The sequence below is a fragment of the Cupressus sempervirens genome, chromosome 5 (genome assembly GCF_028749045.1).
Source record: "Cupressus sempervirens isolate cs-2001-9-10 chromosome 5, ASM2874904v1, whole genome shotgun sequence".
NCBI classification, from domain to species: domain Eukaryota; kingdom Viridiplantae; phylum Streptophyta; class Pinopsida; order Cupressales; family Cupressaceae; genus Cupressus; species Cupressus sempervirens.
In genome coordinates this window covers 72615600-72635915 of record NC_143122.1, presented here as the reverse complement: position 1 = coordinate 72635915, position 20316 = coordinate 72615600, and the positions used below count along the sequence as shown (strand labels likewise).

General features: G+C 35.5%; 1 protein-coding gene across 1 annotated transcript in view; it reads right to left on the bottom strand.

Moving 5' to 3' along the window:
• The window catches only part of LOC149554615 (uncharacterized), a 71041-nt gene that overhangs the window by 37321 nt on the left and 13404 nt on the right, over positions 1–20316 (bottom strand). The window contains exons 3-8 of the mRNA XM_089828665.1: positions 7398–7583; positions 7043–7219; positions 6888–6954; positions 6704–6792; positions 6278–6403; positions 6033–6167 (exon numbers count right to left, since the gene is read on the bottom strand). Coding sequence (XP_089684791.1) covers positions 6033–6167; positions 6278–6403; positions 6704–6792; positions 6888–6954; positions 7043–7219; positions 7398–7583 — 780 coding nt within the window. The remainder of the gene's footprint in view (positions 1–6032; positions 6168–6277; positions 6404–6703; positions 6793–6887; positions 6955–7042; positions 7220–7397; positions 7584–20316) is intronic.

Here is a 20316-nt window from a genome sequence, read left to right as displayed (position 1 = left end):
AATCTACAGAGCTCATTTTGCAAGACCCAAATCGACTGACATTGAGCCCACATCTAGCACACATCCTCCTCCTTTGCCAAGTTATTCCCATACATAATTAGCTTTGGTTCACCATCTACCAATTTGTAGGGAATGACAAATCTCCTTCCAACCTACTCTGATACCATGTTAAAGATCCCAGGCCTTGGATATGTTGTAACTTGTAATAGCGCTTATAGAGTTTTATGTGTGTTTCAAGTTACTATTCTAATATATATATATGTGTGTGTGTGTGTGTGTGTGTGTGTGTGATATAAATGTAGAGACATGTCTCTTGTTAATATATTACCTCACATTAGTTATTGTTATATCACAAATAATATTTTCTCAATATATTATAATGGTTATTAAACAATCTTAAATATATGTATGTATGTAAATATAATAGATCTCATATATATATATATATAGCATACATATATATTTTATATATACTCTTAACATAAGCTCATTACTGCATATATAATATTTACCATAAATTATTTATATGTCTCATAAATATAATTTAATTTATCCAACAGATTATAACATTAACACCCCTTGAGTTGGAGATCCCCAGGATAAATTGTTGCATCTTACTATTATTTATTTTGTTTATTGTTGTTTATCTTTATTTCTAGGCAAAACATTAACACTCATAATTGCCAATAAAAAAATATGTATATCCCTTATAATTCGGAAAAAGGAGAATAGACTTGTAAATTTATAATTTATTGACTTATTAAATGTCAATATATGCTGAAAATAACATTCAATAATCTTCATATTGCCCTTCATCAAGGGCATCAAAATCAACACTCGTTCAATTTCATCTAAGCCATAACGAGTTACAATGCCACTTCCACCAGCCATATTATGCAACAATAAAGTATTAGGTCAACAGACTCATTCAAAGAGACTTTTAGCAAGTTGTGCAACAATAAAGTATTAAGTCAACAAACTCAAGAGTTAAATCCTAATAGCTAGTAGAGGTTTAGGGGTGGAGACCCCAGTGGGGTTGAGAGGCAACACCTCTCATGGAGATTTGGGGACAATGTCAACTTAAGGAGAACACAAAATTAATGCCTTTAAACCCATATAAGCCTTCATGTCGATGTCATTTTCATAATTTAATCACTTTAGGGTGAAATTAGGTAACTAGCAATTTTTTGTTTATAAAATAATTTCTTCCTGAAAGAATTTTCTAATGTCTATATGCCTAATCAAATGCATTCTTATTTCCTAAAATAGCCAGAATGGAATGTTTAAACCTTATACTTTAAACCTTACCGATATGTCATTCTGTGTACCTATGATCAAACAATATAAAGACATTATCAATTTATTTTTAATTTGATTGAATTTTTAGAATATGGTTAAGCAGTTTAGAGACACAATTAAAAAATACTGAATGAACTACAAGTTGTATCCTGAAAGAATTTTCTAATGTCTATATGCCTAATCAAATGCATTCTTATTTCCTAAAATAGCCACAATGGAATGTTTAAACTTTAAACTTTAAACCTTACCGATATGTCTTTCTGTGTGCCCATGATCAAACAATATAAAGACATTATCAATTTATTTTTAATTTGATTGAATTTTTAGAATATGGTTAAATAGTTTAGAGACAGAATTAAAAATACTGAATGACCTACAAGTTGTAGAAAAACAAACAGAACACATTCAATAGAAAAGGGAAAAGCATAGATAGGGAAACAATCTAACATTCAAGCTAACAGACTGCAATCTAGCTTTTGGTGCTAATTGAAAAAAAAAAAACACAACTACACCCTATGAAGTCAACAAAAAATCACGCTGTGAAAAAACAATACAAAATGCAAGTACAAACCCTGCCAATAAAACTATTATGCAGCTAGGTGGGTTTGGCATTTTGAACTACAAAAAATTGCAGTTATAAGAATCAATGGGAATCAAGAAAAGCAAGTCAAAATTGATAATCAAAGTGCTTTCATTATAATTGCATTTTTAACAAAGGTGATAAGTGATCTATGGTGCAGCAAAGTTGGCTGCAAGATTGAGAGCTTATTAAAGGAATCTACAAGAGATAACAATTGGTGCTAACTACTTCTCCTTTCACTTCAGATTCCATGCTGTACAGGCCCTCTTCCAAATATTAAATTGCAATCTAAGGAAGAAGACACCGTGTATCAGAGTCCCACTTGATCATCATCCAAAACAATATCCCCTTTGTTAAAAATATTCCATGATGTACAGGAACTGTTCCCTTCACCTCTAATTTGTGGCCCTATCACTATAAAGCTTCACATTATTAAAACAAAATCCAAAGCTTTCTGAAATGTAAAGAAACCAGAAGAATTCAAATAATTTCAACCTACAAAGAAAATTTATGGAAAAACAGAGTCCCAATCACACACTCAAAGTGAAATTTGGATTGTAGCTTTTATGAATGACCATCCAACTTCAAGTGGAATAAAAGGCTGAAATTTTCAAAATGGTTTGCAAGAAACAGGCAATTTTTGAAACTAGAGCTGTTAGCCTATGGCTTCTGGGTTTGACTGTGTTGCACTAATTATGATGGACTGTGAAAATCTCATACATCTAACTAGAGTTATGTTGAAATTAGAATTCTAAGACCACTACTAACAAAATTACTTGCATACAAGATGAATGTGTAATGTCCCCTTTTGGGGCATTAGAAAACTTAAGGATGTATTCATCTGACATTAAAAATTGACTATGAAAGCGTGGATTCAAAATATAAAAGGTCAATTTAATATTATAAAATGGGCTAAAAATGACAAGGAGAAATAAGACGAAAAGCCAAGTAGGAAGTCGATGAGTCACAGTTGTGAGGATAAAAGGAGAAGAGACTCATTCATTTGATATGCTTGATTTATGATTCAGATTTCAGTTTCTCTCTTGCGAGAGTTATTTAGAAAGCTTCAGCTTTTAGCCAATGTGAGGACGTAGCCCCTCGTGCCGGTAGACAGTGGACACAAACCCATTGTTCGCAGAGACATCACATCAGGTGTCTCGCGTGTGCTTACAGGTTCTTCTCTTAGTGTTCCAATCTGACTGTAAAACTGTATTTAAGATTGGATTTTCAATGCTGGTTATTGTAATGTTGTTGTATAATGCAATAACATGTTTTAAGGAATTTTATAAGAGTTTACTGGTTTTATATTGTTGGTTTGTAATGCATTTTCATATGCTTGAATCCTGAATATTATTTTGAGGAAGAAACTAGATAAATATCTACTGGGGATATTTCCTATGGTTTGTATTACTAGATTTTAAGAATGCAACTTCATATGTTTATGTTATGAATGATATTTTGAGAAAGGAATCAGGTCAATATCCATTTGGGATATTTTAGAATGTATTAGGAATTATACATGACAATCAAATACTATCCATTACCTCCCCATATATATCCTACACATGTCAGGCAAACTACCTAGACTGACCCTACTACCAACATGAAGTAATAAAAAATTATAATTTTACTTTAAGGTTATGCTAGCCATAAGCTGGCTACAAATACCCTAAAGCATGCTATAGGTTTAAGTGTTTGGCGTATACTGCCATATGCAACATATATCTTAGTGATCTTATCACCCATCTATAAGATTATTAGAAGGGATTAACACAAAATTACAAGCCAACACTTCTATTGGATTTGTCTTATCTCTATCTATTGCATGAATTATCTTCACAATTTACTATTGGAAATTTATTCAGCCTTCTCCTCAGGATTCGTGGAATGGGCTTAACCACCTCCTATGTAGTATAAATTGAGTGGTTGTTTCGGGCATTGATAGATTGGTCTTTTGGTGCAACGGCAACCCTGCTCTAACAAGTGGTATCAAATCTTGGTCATAGGTTCAAATCCTCAAACCCTCGGGTAACGCTGAGGGGGAGATAGTTAGAAATTTATTTTGTGTTCCCCTCGAGATTCGTGACAAGGGCTTAACCGCCTCCTATATGCTATAAGTTGAGTGGTTGTATCGAGCATTGACAAATCAGTCTTTTGGTGCAACGGCAAGCCCACTCTAACATTCACACGGGCCAAGATCTGGACAAGAAGCTTATTGTTATGTTATGATTGGACAACACACACTATTGCCATCTCCCAACCCTTTGAATTTCCCTAAAACTAAGACAACAAAAAATGACATAAACCCGGCTCTAAATTTTGTGCATACCCTAAGTTACCAGTTCGAGTTTGAAGAACTAGTTTGCCAATACAAAAAAAATTGGAAAGGGGTTTGGATTCGTTCGTACAAAAGCATATATACACACACACACACACACACACATTTACGAAGCCTAGAATCATAAGTTAGAATTAGAATGTCACATAGTTTCATAAAATCCAATGATACAAATAACAAAACACCAAACTTTAAAACATGTAACCAAGCATCGTGAATTGTGGTTGTAGAATCATATATTTCAAGTTTATCATCAAAGATTGAAAACATTAAAAATTATATCATAACAGCAAGTTCAAGTATCATTGTTTCAAGTTCAACTAATGGATTAAGAAATGCAATCCTATCATATTAAAGTTGCATTTTTTGGTATGGGAAGTTAGTAGTAAGTTGAGCAGTTGGAAATGCTTGTAAACGCATAAATATGTATTGAATGTGCATGTTAGAGAAGGAAGAAATAGCTGGTTAGGCCTCTTATCACTGTGTTTTTCACACATTGCAATCTGATTTCTTGCTTTTGTACAAACTATACCTTTATGCAATGTTCTGCACGTGTTTGAGGTTGTTAGAATAGTGAATTAATTTTTCCATTGCATTTAATTTCTTTCAATTGAAAATAACCTACTTGCACACCACAAATGAGAGTTAGAAGCCAACATAAGCCTTTCACTTGCACATTTTCGAGTTAAGGATGTGAAAACATTATAAAATTTGCAAAAAAAAAGTCACATTTTGGCCGTCCACAGGGCCTAGTTCACCCAAATTCAACCTTGGTTTGATCTAGACTAGATAAGTTCGCGCGGGTTTGTCCATCAGGGCAACAAGTTCAAACTTGGGTCCAAGAATTTGAACCCTGACCGAACCAAGTAGCAAACTATGCCCGGACCAGGTACCAGTTCGTACCCAAGCATGGTCCAAAGGGGGTATGGCTGTATCATGGTTGCTAAGCTTATAACATATGGTGTATTCACTGTGTTTTTCACACATTGCAATCTGATTTCTTGCTTTTGTACAGACTACACCTTTATGCAATGTTCTGCACGTGTTTGAGGTTGTTAGAATAGTGAATTAATTTTTCCATTGCATTTGGTTTCATTCAATTGAAAATAACCTACTTACACACCACAAATGAGAGTTAGAATCCAACATAAGCCTTTCACTTGCACATTCTCGGGTTAAGGATGTGAAAATACTATAAAATTTGCAAAAAAAAAAGTCACATTTTAGCCGTCCGCAGGGCCTAGTTCACCCAAATTCAACCTTGGTTTGATCTGGGCTAGATAAGTTCGTGCGGATCTGTCCATCAGGGCAACAAGTTCAAACTTGGGTCCAAGAATTTGAACCCTGACCAAGCCAAGTAGCAAACTATAACCGGACCCGGTACCAGTTCGTACCTAGGCATGGTCCAAAGGGGGTATGGGTGTACCGTGGTAACTAAGGTCATAACATATGGTGTATTTACAGTAACATTATGCAGACAATAATGTTCTTCATTTAAATTTGAAACTGTACCACTACCCAGTCCTCCCCTTGAGAAGGTCTTGGTCAATAGTACAAGTTTTCCATGTGACTAGCACTAGTCTCAACAAAGAAAGAAGGCATTGACTTAAATCACTTTCCAGTGAGAAGTGATATTGCAACTGATCATGGCATTAAATAAAATGTGTGATATGTAGTGACACGTAAAATTTATAGATTAGGATGCCTTGAAAAAGTAACATTGTAGAATCCTAAAACACATGGCTTGGAAAATGTATAAATTTTATATAGACTACTAAAATTGTTTAAGAAAGAAAGCACATAGAATGCATCCACCTGAACAAGCAAAACAACATTCTTGGACTCTATAATTTGCATCAGTGTCTTCACTCCTCCATCACATATAAAATCATTTCTTTGCATTTCACCATCTTCCTTGCAGCAAGCACTTTCCAGGGCCATAAGCGCAACCTGATAAACAGGTTAAATGTCTCAGATACGATAAGGTTGTCAAATGCTTCCACGAGACAGCATAATATTAAATAAAATAAAACAATAGTGAGAACCAATAAGATCTTCACCAGACGGAGTTTGTTGCATTGATTGGTTCTTATAACAGAAAGCAGAGGCTGAACAAGATGAAGTTGAAGCAATCCACTACGAGATTCTGAAGTTTTATCTATTAAAACATTAATAGACTCAATAACCTGCAGAAAATATAACATTTCAGCACTGTAGAAACCTTGTATCATCAAGAGTAATACTTCTGACTATATGAAAAATATACAAGTTCTAAACAGCGTGGTTTTGTTTTGCAGAACATCTTGCATTTTGGCAAGTATCACCAATAGATCACAAACAGGAAAGACGGTAATCAATCTCAAATTATTTGCTGAAAGTGTGTCAAATAGAATAAAGAGCAAGTTATTAGATAAGGGCACCTGTTTTATTAAGCTAAAGGAAAGGCCTACTTAACTGCACCAATATTCAATATTTTCAAAGCTTGCCTTTTTGCAGATCCTCTTGCTGGTTGTACAATGTACCCAGTCAAATGCTTGATTAATTAATCCATTGTCATGCAATTCATGAAATATTCCTGCTCCAAGCAAGTGAAAAAAAATTCAAAGCCTATCCAAATAAATGTTAAAAAAATTAAAGCAGATAATAAGAGGCGCTTTGGAAAATGCTTACCAGGTAAATCAGAGTCACAAAGACAGAGAAAAGTGTCCATGCACAGATTCTGCTGAGGTTCTTCTCGCTGAAAGACCATAACTCACAAACTTAGAAGTTGTAGAACACAATGAATTCTTTTCATATGAATAATGAATAGCATTGAATTTACTCACTGCTTCATTGAAGATTAATGCCAGCTTTCTCAGAGCTCCAAGTCGCAATGCTTCAGAATGTGTAGTTGGACAATGGCGAAGTAAATTTCCTAAAGCCAACAATGCATTAAAGCGTACAGAAGCACTTTCATGCGAGAGAAGGGCAACTAATTTGTGAATTCCCCGAACATCTATGAGCTGCAACACAAATATTTCATCTTATGTAAATATGTCTTTATTCAATAGAAATGCCACCAACACTCGAGCAACTCAAGATAATCATTATAACAATAATAAATGCTTATATTCAAACCTTGCCCTTAGCAGAGGTTCTTTGTTGGTATAGATTATTTGGATTGAGAACTATTAAGCATACCTTGTCTCTAAATTCTTCAGCATGTTTTGATCCCCCTGCAGTAGAAAGAGCAAGAAAATATGAAGCTCCAGCCAAAGCTCGGCAACTGACTTCATTTGATGTCAGGATATGAAGAACCCATGTACAAATCCATTCATCATAAAGTGCTGAAAGCTCGTTTTCACTGTTACAAGCTCCTGACTTGTCCTGTTTAATTTTTGTTTCCCCAACAAAATGTAAGAAAACATTTTGTATTTACAAAGCAGTATTCTTTCATCTCAAATATTTTTCTAAAGATTATTTTTTTAAATGGAAGACTGAGAACCAAAAAGTAATACTAAATCTTCCCAATAAGTCAAGCTATATGCTACAATTAACTTTTGAGGGTTCAGAGAGCCTGAAGGTAATCCTAACAGTTTGATCATTTACAAAAAAAAATTAGATTTGCAATGTTGCCATTCAATAAAAAATCCATAATTTATTTTAAAATAACAAATAACTGGGACCAAGGAAAGAAAAAAATTTAAAGGTTTAAAACTTGAAAATGGTGCAAAAGGATTAATTTAAAAATTAAATACATTTCAAGCTTAAGAAATGATAAGTTTGTTGGGATTGAAGTATCTCAACCTTAGGAGTCCCAAATGGATTTAATATTATATATGTTGTTCTCTTATTTTTTATCAAATCAATGCTATATTTAATGTTTCCAAATTGCATAGCTTAATTGCAGAGCCTAATGGAAGTTGGGTGTCATTAGCATTGAGGAAAATGAGAGGCTGTGACACTTTTCACAAGGAGGGATGTTTTAAGAAAAGAATTAATAAAGAGTTCCCAAAACTTCTCCTAAGTGACAAGTGGCTTTCTTATGCATGGTTTTAGAAAGATTCTCAACAGGACCAAATCTTCCACCCAGAAAGTCTTGGAGTGAAATAAAAAGGTAAATTTTGGCAGAAAGCTTGGTTATCTCATGTTGGATGTTTTGTATGTGCTAAATAAATAATATTTATATCGAATATTATTTATGCAAGAGATATGCACGAAGGAAAAGTTTAGATAGTAGTTGCATATACATTGAATGTGGGCAGTCCTTTAGGCAGCTGCTTCCTTTTGCATGTAAACTGTATAAATACAAAGTCTTATAGAAGATGAGAGAGATGAAATATTTTTGAGAGAAGTCATGATGCTGCCAGAATTAGTCTGGACACCTGCAAGACCATAGACTTGCATATTGTTTGTAACAGTTTTTTATTGCAATACAATTAACCTGTGCTTTGCTTGTGTATTTTTGTTAGATCTGAAAATTTGTTTTTGTGTTACTTTTATCTATAACAATGTTCAGAGGTTTGCAACGAAAACTGCATTAACTCTCTGATGGGATTTACATTAGGAAGCTTGTCTCCACTCCTCTGCTTTCCTTTCATTTGGTATCAGAGCCTGGCCAGCTATGTTATCCTTGGTGGGTTGTAGAGTTTTTTTGTGTAGATCATTTTCAGTGGAAGTTTTTGCAAGTAAAAGTTTCTTAACCTCATTGCAGATTCCAGATGGCAAGCACATCCAACAGCATAGAAATGGATAAAGTTGATGGCAGGACATTTTAATTGTGGGAACTGAAAATGGAGGACATGCTTGTAGATAGAGATCAATGGGCTGCATTTTCTTTAGCAAAACCCTAAACTACATTGCAGGATGAATGGGATAAAATCGATCGTAAAGCCAAGGGTTTGATAAGCCTCTGACTGTTAATTCAGTGCTACTAAATGTCCATGAGGAGAAGATTGCAATTACACTTTGTAAAAATATTGGTGTTATAGGGAAGTCTTTGGTCAATTAATTATTCCTGATAAGGGAGTTCTATTCTCAAAGCATGGAAGGAGGGTTTTTTGCAGATCACAAGAATGCATTTAATATGCTAGTTGCTGAACTAAATTCTGTTGGTGACAAACTTGATTCAAGATAAATGTATGTTCTTAACTTCTTGTTATGTTCTTTGTTGAACTCATGGGACTACCTTGTGATGGCCATTGAAAGCACATGAACTACTTTCATGATGGAGGATGTGCTTGGTTTATTGTTATTTGAAAGATAAACAAGTCTTTTGAGATGGCTAAAGAGGCCCCGGTTGCTCGTAGTAGAATGATAGAAATAGGAAAGAAAATGGGCAAGAAGGCTAAATCTATGTGTTTGGGGTGATCTAAGTCTCCTGGTAACAAGTCCAAAGCAAAATGTTGAAATTGTGCCAAACCTGGTCATCTTGGAGAAGAGTGCGAGGAGGAGAAGAAAAAGAAAGGTAATAATAATTCTCCTTGGTATGACTCTGATAAATCATCTCACAAATGAAGTAGAAGCTTTTGTCAAAGCCTTGGCAACACATGCATCATAAGATGTGCGGGTGATGAATTCAGATGCTTCTTTCCGCGTGACCTCTTATAGAAGTTGTCTTTCAAGGTATGAAGAGTTTGATGTTGAGAAGGTGTATTGTGGTCATAACTCTCACCTATAGGTTGTTGATCATGGTCAAGTCAAATTTTGATAACCTGATACTAGAGTGAAGGGGTGTATTGCATATTTTTGGTTTGTGAGATGGATGCAAGATCACAAGAGGCTCAATGGTGCTCACTAAGGGTGTTTGGATTAGCACTTTGTATAAGATCGATGCATGCAGAGTTCAATGTAAAAGTGTTTTTGTGAAATCCAAGAAAAGGGCCTTGGACTCTTTGTCCTTACCATCAAATCAAGTAAAGAAAAAGATTGTTGTTTTTACATCTGATGATCATGCCTTTTCGGTACCTAAGGGTGTACATGCTTTGGAGGAAGCTCCAACTGAAAAGACAATCACATGGAACCTGAGGCTCGATTACATTGGTGAGATGAAAAATAAGAGCTTTGTTGAAGGCCTTGATGATTTAATCTCAAGTTTGACTTCTGCAAAAATTATGTTTATGGTAAAGAAAAATCGTGTTTCTTTTTATTCTAGTTCTCATAAATATCAAGGGTTTTGGATTATATTAAACCAAATGTATTTGGTCCCATTATTGTTTCTTCAATATCTAGATTTGTACATTTTTTCATTCATAGATGACTATAGTCGAAGGACATTTGTGTATTTTTTTGTAAGTAAATCTGAAGTTTTTAGTTGGTTTAAAGATTTAAATCCTTGATTGAAAACAAAGCTGGTAGAAAAAATAAGTGTTTGAGGATTAACAATAGCACTGAGTTTGTTCAACAGAATTTGACAAGTTTTATAAGGACCATGAGATTGAAAGACAGAAGACAACTATATACAATACATAGTAAAATGGAGTTGCAAAAATGATGAACAAAACGCTAATGGTGAGGGCTAGGAGTATGTTAAGTGGTGTTGGCTTGAATAGAATTTTTGGTTTAAAGCTGCAGCCACTGCATGTTATTGAATTAATGGATCTACTTCAGCACTTGTTGACAAAACACTCATTGAGGTGTGGTCTGGGAAGAAGCCCGCATTGAGAAATCCTAGACTCGTTGGTTGTGAGGCATCTGCACATGCGCCAAGTGAGGAAAGATCAAAATTGTAAAACAAGGTGGATAAATGTATCTTTATTGGCCTTGCATCATTGTGAAAGGTTACAAGATTTGAGAAACCAGTTACAAAGAAGGTGCTTTAAAATAGAAATATGATCATTTGAGTTGAAACCTTCCAATATTTATTTAAAGCTAGAAAAGGAAGAGAAACAATTAAGGGAAGTAGTTCAGGAACCATCTACTCTTGAAAGAAATGAACTATGCAATATAATGTCAGCGATATTATCAAATAATTTAATTTAATAATTTTGTGTGTATGGCCCCAAAATTATAATCATCTCTCGTGCCCTTTTTTATTTTACTATCAATAACAGTTTGGCCATGTTGGCACTTTTTGTAATCCTTTGGGGAGTTTCTCTAAAGCCATTTATAAGGTCAGGTTAGTTGTTGTTGTAGGTATGTGGATTTGATATTTTCTTATATTTGTGAATTCCTAATAGAGTTCAGTTGTCTGCCATTTCAAAGGTGAAAGATCCTCCCTACTTGGCATCCGCAGTTTCAATGGGAATAACTCCTCACATTATTCTAAGTTGCTTTCAGTCTGAAATTGTGTAATCTGAAGTGCTATCATTATTTAATACAAAGTTTCCTTCCTAAAGATATGTTTGTTGTCAGTTAATCATTGTTAAAGTAAATTAGATGGGTTCGGTATTTTCTTATATTTACGAATTCCTCTTGGAGTTTCGTTGTCTGGCATTTCAAAGGTGAAAGATCCTCCCTACTTGGCATCCGCAGTTTCAACGGGAGTAACTCCTCACATTATTCTAATTTGCTCTCATTCTGAAATTGTATAATCTGAAGTGCTATCATTATTTAATACCAAGTTTCCTTCTTGAAGATATGTTTGTTGGCAGTTAATCATTGTCATAGTAGATTAGATTTATTGTAGATTAATATATAGATATTGTTTAATTTTCTTTACCTCTTGAATGGTGCTCTTACTGATCTTTTAATTTCTCGCAGGTTGATACGACAATGATGAGATAATAATACTTCACAATTGTTTATGATTCTGAAACAATAATATTTTAATTCTGATTATTGTAGTGCAGGTCTGAATATGAGTAAGAGAGATCGAACTCTACGATACTTTGCACTATTGTTTTCTGTACATTGCATCTTTGACCGATCAGATTTAATACATATATTATCTTGCGGTGACATGTCAATGAATAGAACAATCATATTAAATATATGTGATATTTATACATGGATATCAAATACTTTAACAATCATATTTTGAAATTATAGATAATTTCATGTTCTTTGAAATTCCATTCCAACTTGCATGTACCATGTTTTGATCCCCAATAATCATTACATTGTATTTCAAAGTCAAGAGCTTGAAATCCAAATCTAATGGTGAGGGTTCCTCTTGCTGTTGTACGGCAGAAAACAGTCCAAGTGCATAGAGTAGGGAGGTGATCCATACAGGTTGACAACTACACATTGAAGCCTGCCATACAAAATTGACTATAAGAATCACATTAATTTCTCCGTACAGGCTGACAACTTATCATAAGAGCTAACTGCTTGTCATACAAGCTAATTAAAAGAGCCATTCCATGAATCATACAGAGGAGAGTGTAGTCATGATTGTTTGGCATTGTCGTACGTCGTGTTGAGTGGATCTATTGTACACATAAGTATATTGACATATAGGACATGTATATTGATATATATACATGTCTATTAAATACTTTAACAATCATATTTTGAAAATATAAATTATTTCATGTCCTTCGAAATTCCATTCCAACTTGCATGTACCATGTTTAGAACCCCAATCATCATTGCATTGTGTTCCGAAGTCAAGAGCTTGAAATCCAAATCTAGTGGTGAGGGTTCGTCTTGCTGTCGTACGAAAGAAACAAGTCCAAGTGCGTAGGGGAGGGAGCTGATCTGTATAGATTGACAACTGCATATTGAAGCTTGCCAAACAAAAATGATTGTAAGAATCACACTGATTTCGCCATATAGGCTGATTGCTTTTCATATGAGCTAATTGCTTGTCCTACAAGCTAATCAAAAGAACCATATAGTGCATCATATAGAGGAGAGTGCAGTCACACGATTGTTTGGGATTGTCATACGTCATGTTGAGGATCTATTGTATAGACAAATTGGACCTGATTGTGCAAATCTGACTTGGGTGGAATAGGCATAAGCAACCATACAAAGGTTGTCACCGTATAAAGGTTGTACAAATTCGCCTAATTGGTGTGTAATCACCACGTGAGGGGTCACAAGTATTCGTATGAGATTGTGTCTCCTGGGGAAAATGCAATGGTATCATAAATAGACCACAGACAAGGAGTAACCTTGTTGGAGCAAAATTTATCATACAGACAAACCACAATAGCCTGAAATAATTCTTGGAGAAGGATTTGTCCTAACAGCAATCACAATGGGTGAGCAAAATCCAAGCATTTGACTTTGATATCGAGTATGTGAAAGGATAGAAATATGTGGTAGTCGATGTCCTATCAAGAAGACCTGGCATATGTTCACTATCTCAGATTTCGATTGATCAGAAGGCATATATGTTGGTTGAATACTCTAAGAATACATTCACGTGCCTGCTAATGGATGGTCAAGTACAGGATGACAAATACAAAGTGGTTGACAACATCATTTACTACAAGGGAATAGTCTATTTGGTATTTGAGTCCCAAGATGAAGGAAAGAATTCTAAAACAAATACATGACTCATTCTTGGTCAGCCACCCAAAATACTTGAAGACCTATAGACAAATTTGAGAAAGGTTCTCTTGGAAGAGCCTTAATGATGTACTGCAGTACGTGTGGATATGCTCCACTTGCCAACAGAAAAAATTCGAGCAAACCTTACCTGTAGGACTTCTTCAGTTGTTGCCAATCTCCAATCAGAAGTGGGGTAGCATCTCGATGGACTTCATTATGGGACTTCCCAAAGTACAAGGGAGGGATTACAAGGGTGGATTGTTTGACTAAATATGCCCGTTTCTTTGCCATCTCCACTAGATGCGAGGCAGCTCAAGTGGTCAAGTTGTTCTTTTGTGAGGTACTTCTCTTACATGGCCTTATGGGGAACATAGAGAGTGATAGAGATAGCTGCTTTCTCAACACGTTATGGATGGAGTCATTTCAATTTCCCTGAACGGAGTTATCGCCAAGCACTAGCTACCACCCGCAGACAGATGGTTAGACAAATACTGTGAACAAATGGTTGGGGGTGAACTACATTCCAAACCGGCAAAAGGCGTAGGTCCGTTGGTTACACTTAGCAAAACATTGTTACAACACCACATATCGATAGGTATGACACCCTCTAGAGCATTGTATAATTATGAGACTTTATCATTCATGGATCTGGTGTCAAGTGACAGACGTGCACCAAGGGCCAAGGATTGGCTATAGGAAAGTTTGGACATTTTGAGATCTCTCAAGGACAACCTCTAGAGGGCTTAGAACCAACAAAAGATGTATGTTGACCAACACAGGGTTGAGTTGAGTTTTGAGGTTGGCAATCTGGTATACCTCTAGCTTCAATCGTACAATCCTCCCTGAATACATGTGGTAACGAGAAGTTGAAGTCACGCTTCTATGGACCCTACAGAGTAGTTCAAAGGGTGACCGAAGCAGCCTACGAGTTGGTACTTCTTGAGGGAAGTGGAATTCACAATGTTTTGGAACTTCTTGAGGGGAGATGACTTCACAATGTTTTTTATGTGCCGTACCTCAAAAATGCCGTCAAGCAGCATGTCACAGTGAACTACTACCTATTGACGAATAGGGGAAATGAATTCTGAAACCAACTGAGATCATCAACCTCAGAGACAAGTTGAGGAATTTCTATTACAATAAAGCACTTGACAGTCAAGAATGTCAACTAGGAAGGCAAAGAAATCCTATAGTATCCAAGTCTGCAATTGCTTGAGGGCAAGCAATTCTTTAGGGGGAAGCATTGTATTGTCCCCAATACTATTAAATAATTTAATTTTAAAAAATTGTATGGCCCCAAAATAAAAATTATCATTTCTCAGGCCCTTTTTTAGTTTATCGTCAATAGAATTATGGTTGTGTCAACACTTTTTGTAATCCTTCAAGAAGTTTCTCCAAAGCCATATATAAGGTCAGCTTAGTTGTTGCAGGTATGAGAATTTGGTATTTTCTTAAATGTGCAAATTCATGTTGGAGTTCAATCGTCTGCCATTTTGAAGGTGAAAGATCATCCCTACTTGGCATTCGCAGTTTTGGTGGGAGTAACTCCTTGCCCTATTCTGCTTTGCTCTCAATTTGAAATTGTGTAATCTGAAGTGCTATCATTATTTAATACAACATTTCCTTCCTGAAGATATATCTATTGTCAGTTATTCATATTTTGAAAATATAGATCACTTCTTGTTCTTGACAATTCATTCCAACTTCCATGATACAATGTTTTGATCCCCAATAATCATTATGTTGCATATTGAAGTCAAGAGCTTAAAATCTGAATCTAGTGGTGAGGGTTTGTCGTGCTCTCATTCAACAGAAAACAAACTAAGTACATAGGGTAGGTAGGTGATCTATATAGGTTGATAGCTACAGATCGAAGCCTATTGTACGGAATTTAATCATGTACGAATCACATTGATTTCATGGTACGGGCTAACTGGAGGAGCCTTGCACTACATTTTAAGGAGGAAAGAGTAGTCATACAGTTGTTTGGGGCTTTTGTACGTCATGCTAAGTGGATTTGTTGTACAGACAAATTGGATGTGATTACGCATATCCGACTTGGGTGGTGAAGGCATAAGCCATCGTACAAAGGTTGTACGAGCACACCTAATTAGTGTTAAGTCACCGCGTAATGGGTCAAATATTTGTACGAGATTGTGTCTCCCAAGGACATTACATGCCACCTAGTGGATGTCATGTACCCTCTTTCGCGCTAGTTCTTTTGGCACCTGGTTGATCTATCTCCACATCTGGATAGATTAACGACATTACCAATAAGGATGCCTGCCAATCACAAGGGAAGATTTGTCTTAAGTTCGTCATTTAATGTATTAAAGTACATTAATAAAGTTACTTTATGTTTTATTAAGACATTCACTTTATAAAGTGACTTAAGTCACTAGAAGACGAAATTGGTGTTTTATCCCACATCTCTTATTCCAACACTCTTACCTTACTTCGAGGTTATAAATAAGAGGCTCAGTCTTGGGAAAGACACAACGAATATATGATAATATAAAATGTTGAATGGTTGCTTGCGACTGGATTGCCAAAGGACGAAATCTCTAAGGCATCGAGTAGTGGGACGTAACCTCCAGCTGCTCTTGGAATCGACTTTGCAAAAGAAAGATAATTCTGGACTGTCAAATCCGAATCCTTCTAGGCTGCCAAGAAGTCTGCATTCACCAGCAGCCATGTGAAGAAGGAAGAGCAAGTGCAGGACGTAGTATCTTGACTGCTGAAGTGGAGGAGAATACACAGCTGTAACACAGAGGTTCTGCGGGTCATATATCTGCAGTGATCTCATGGGTCACAGGAAGAAGATGGTGCCAACGCCATAGACCAGTATTTAGGTGGCTTACGTTTGGAATGAATATGGTGTGCCAGTATTTAGGTGGCTTACGTTTGGAATGAATATAGTGTGTGGGTGACTTACCTAGAGGCACGGAGAACATCTGAAGTCAGGCGGCAGTAATAGTGATCTCAGCAACAAGTAAATAAGGTGCTCATCAGCAGTAGTCCATCTTCTAGTCGAGACGTGACAGTATGTTGGATTCAACATGACTACTTTGACCTCACTGGTGCGTGAGCTCCTATAGCAGCACTTCACCACGAGCCAATAACTCAGACTAGCTGCGGTGTACCAGGTTTTGATCTGCCACTGCATTTGTGCTTTAACTATCTAATGTGACTGAACCATATTGCGTCCAGACTCATGTATGCCAATGATTTATTCAATATTGAAAATCCATAGGTAGTGAGCTGTAGAGGATAAGTCTGAGACATTAGTTGTTTGATTTGATGTTAAAGTTCGCATGAAAGTTTAGTACTGTATTCTGAAAACTCCATTAATCCATATTGGTATTATTTGGGAGAATAAGTTTATTGATGGTTTAGTAATAATATCGCTTGAGGACATGTATACGGAGCAACTATTTGACGAAATTCTTATTGGCCCCAAGACAAATGTTTATTCCAATTCCAGCAGAGTTTATTACAGTGGACCTGCTGATGAGGAAAGCTTAAGCAGCTTTGAAAGTTCTGAAGAAGAGCAAGAACCTCAACCTCAACAATTAAGGTCTCCTTGTGATAGGCAACAACCTAATAGATATGGTTGTTCACCAGAAAGGTATCAATATTCTTTATTGGATTCTAGTTGCGTATATTGTCAGAGAGGCTATGGGTATACATGATACAGATTCTTAGATGTAAGTCCTTAATAAAGAGACGGTTGCATTGAAGAAGAATGCTACATGGGATATGGTACCTTTGCTTGAAGGATGAAAACCTGTTAAATGTAAATGGTGTTGAAGAAAAGAAATTTGGTGCAAATGGTAGTGCTGAGAAGCACACGGTACAGTTGGTTTTGAAGGGGTGCTCACACGTGGAGAGAATCGATTACAATGAGATATTCTCTCCTATAGCTAAGTTGATATCCATTTGATTTGTGTTATCACTTGCAACAGCTTATGACTTGGAAGTCGAACAAATCAATGTAAAGACAACATTCCATTTGGAGGAGGAAATTTAAATGATATAGCTAGAACATCTCATTAAAAAGGTAAACAGAGACTTGTTTGTAAGTTGAAGAAATCTTTGTACGGTTTTAAACCATCTACTATAATGTGATATGAAAAGTTTGGCAAAAATCTCATTGAAATGGTAAAGAGAACCTTGTCTGTAAGCTGAAGAAATTGTTGTATGGTTTGTAACCATCTCCTACAATGTGGTATGAAAAGTTTGACACCTATGTATTGTCTTTGGGATTTCTAAGATCTAAATCTAACCATTGAGTATAGTTAATATTTGAAAATGGGCACATTCTTATCATAACTTTGCATGTGGATGATAAGTTATTTATTGGGAATGGTAAAAGAATGATTGCAGATTTGAAGTCTTTGATAGCAACAAAATTTGAAATGAAAAATCTACATGCAGAAAAAGATGTTCTTGGGATTGAGATTGTTAGAGATAGAGCTAGCATGACCAGAGTAAGTATGTTAACTCTGTTGGTTCCCAAAACCACAGATTGGAAAACCAAGAGCTTTGCCAATTCTCCAATAGGATTACTCAGTCAATTTTGGCCAATGAACGGGTATGATCTCCCGATTCACTTCCCCTGAACTTCAGCCATTTCTAAACCTAGGCAGGTAAACCTTCCTTAAACATTTATGACTTGGTTCAACACTTTTCTATAGCAAATTTAAATCTTGTGAGTTCTTAAGTTGGCAAAAATTCTTAAACTCAATTAAAATAAAAGTTATATGAATGCGTGAAATGATTGAATATGTATATATGGTTGTATCAATAATTGAGTTGATGGTTGCAAGAAGGTGATATAGAAAAGAACCGCTGACTTCAAGTATAACTCCAATGATTGTATTTCAATATTCCAAAGACTAGTTCCTTATTTATTTGGGCAATTGAGTCTACCACAATGAAGATTCTTACGTATAACTTTATCAGACAATATACTTTAAAATATCATCAATTGTTCCTATGCTCTAAATGCAGAAGTTATATCACCTATGCATTTTGATGCTAGTCCAAAAGGATTCTAACTTCTTCACAGGGAAGTCCAATTAGACATGGATGAGGAAACATATATATATTTCACACTGTCCCTAATTATCAAACAAAGAATCCTACGACAAATCTAATACATGAGCATTGTCGGAAATAATCCAATAATCACCTTATTGATCTCAAAGGACAAATCCAAATTGTATTTTATTCTCTTTACCTTAAATAAACACAAATAGAGGTCTTTTATCATTAAAATACAATATATCAGTCTATGTTAAAGCCATGCCTTCTGATCTGCAATCTTCCTTACAAAATCTGAATAATCCTTAGTAATTTTTTATTGCTATTGTTCTTCTTGTTTTTCCACCACCCCTTTTTTGACTATCTCTTCCCCTATTTACATCCATTTTACTTTATAGACGTGACCTTTTAAATGAATAGTTCACTTCTTCAAAAGTAATCGCACCTTTTGTTTTTAAATAGTTTCCTTTAACTTCATTATTTTATTTTAATATATCATAATTGCATGATTCTCTTTAGCCATGATAATCAAATAAGGAAATAAATTTATTAATAGCACTGGCTTATTATCGGCGGCACTTTTCCTTCAATTTTGCCACAATTTGATATTATCATGAGTCAATTATTCATCACATCAAAACATTTATCATTCGATATTGATATCATCCATATTCATCTGATGGCTATATCTCTGCAGTTCCCTTCTGGGAACACAACATGGCATATATTTGAATATCAAGATTCATCGCATCTTTGGAGTGGGACTTATTCTCTGTCTCAATTTGACAGTAATATCCTTCATTTGATTGATTTTATTATTTAGTTGTCTCCGTAAATCTCTAACGCCACTGCTTATATTTCATTAGTGTTGTTTTCTTAAGTATATAAAGAATTTCTGCAGATGGCCCGTGAACTCCAGAAGAGCTGCAAAGAAAGAAGTACCCAAGACTTCGTGCAAGCCTGGATCCTGCGCCTGTGAATAACACTCCATTTTTATACAGCTTCTTGGCATGATCTGGATCATTAGCTTTAACATGCCCTGCTTTTGGTGGATAATCAGTTTCCTTTTCAATTCTAGAATTATTTCCCACACAGTCGTGCCTTTGTCTATAGTTCCTGCTCGCTCTTTTGATCATTCTCTTGCTCTCATTCTGGTGTCCCAGTGTTGCAAGTTCCCATGAATGTGAGTTGAAAGAAGATTCTGTAGAAGTAGTGCTGTGAATTGTGACAGCCCTGGTCAAGATTGTTATATGCTTTCACAAGAGCAGAATAGTAAACCTTTTACATTTTGTCTTTCTCCCTCTCTTCTGCCTTATCAATGTAAGCAACATGTAAAGAAGGATATGTCACCGTAAGTTTTAAAATGTCATTTCCATGAGGATCACTGGATCTTTTCTGTATACCATACAGTCGGCAGGAAACAAAATATGTAAATTTCAAGTCAGCTACAGCCTGAAATTGTGCCCATTTTTTTGACCACATGACACAATTGTTTGTAGAATCGTGACAAAAGTGATTTGCCATTGTCTGAAGGCCTATTAATCCTATCTGTGCCAAATAAACATCAGTGTTGTGATTATGAGAGGAAATGTCTGAATTTTGCTGATTGTGAATGGTTTGATCGGGAACCACT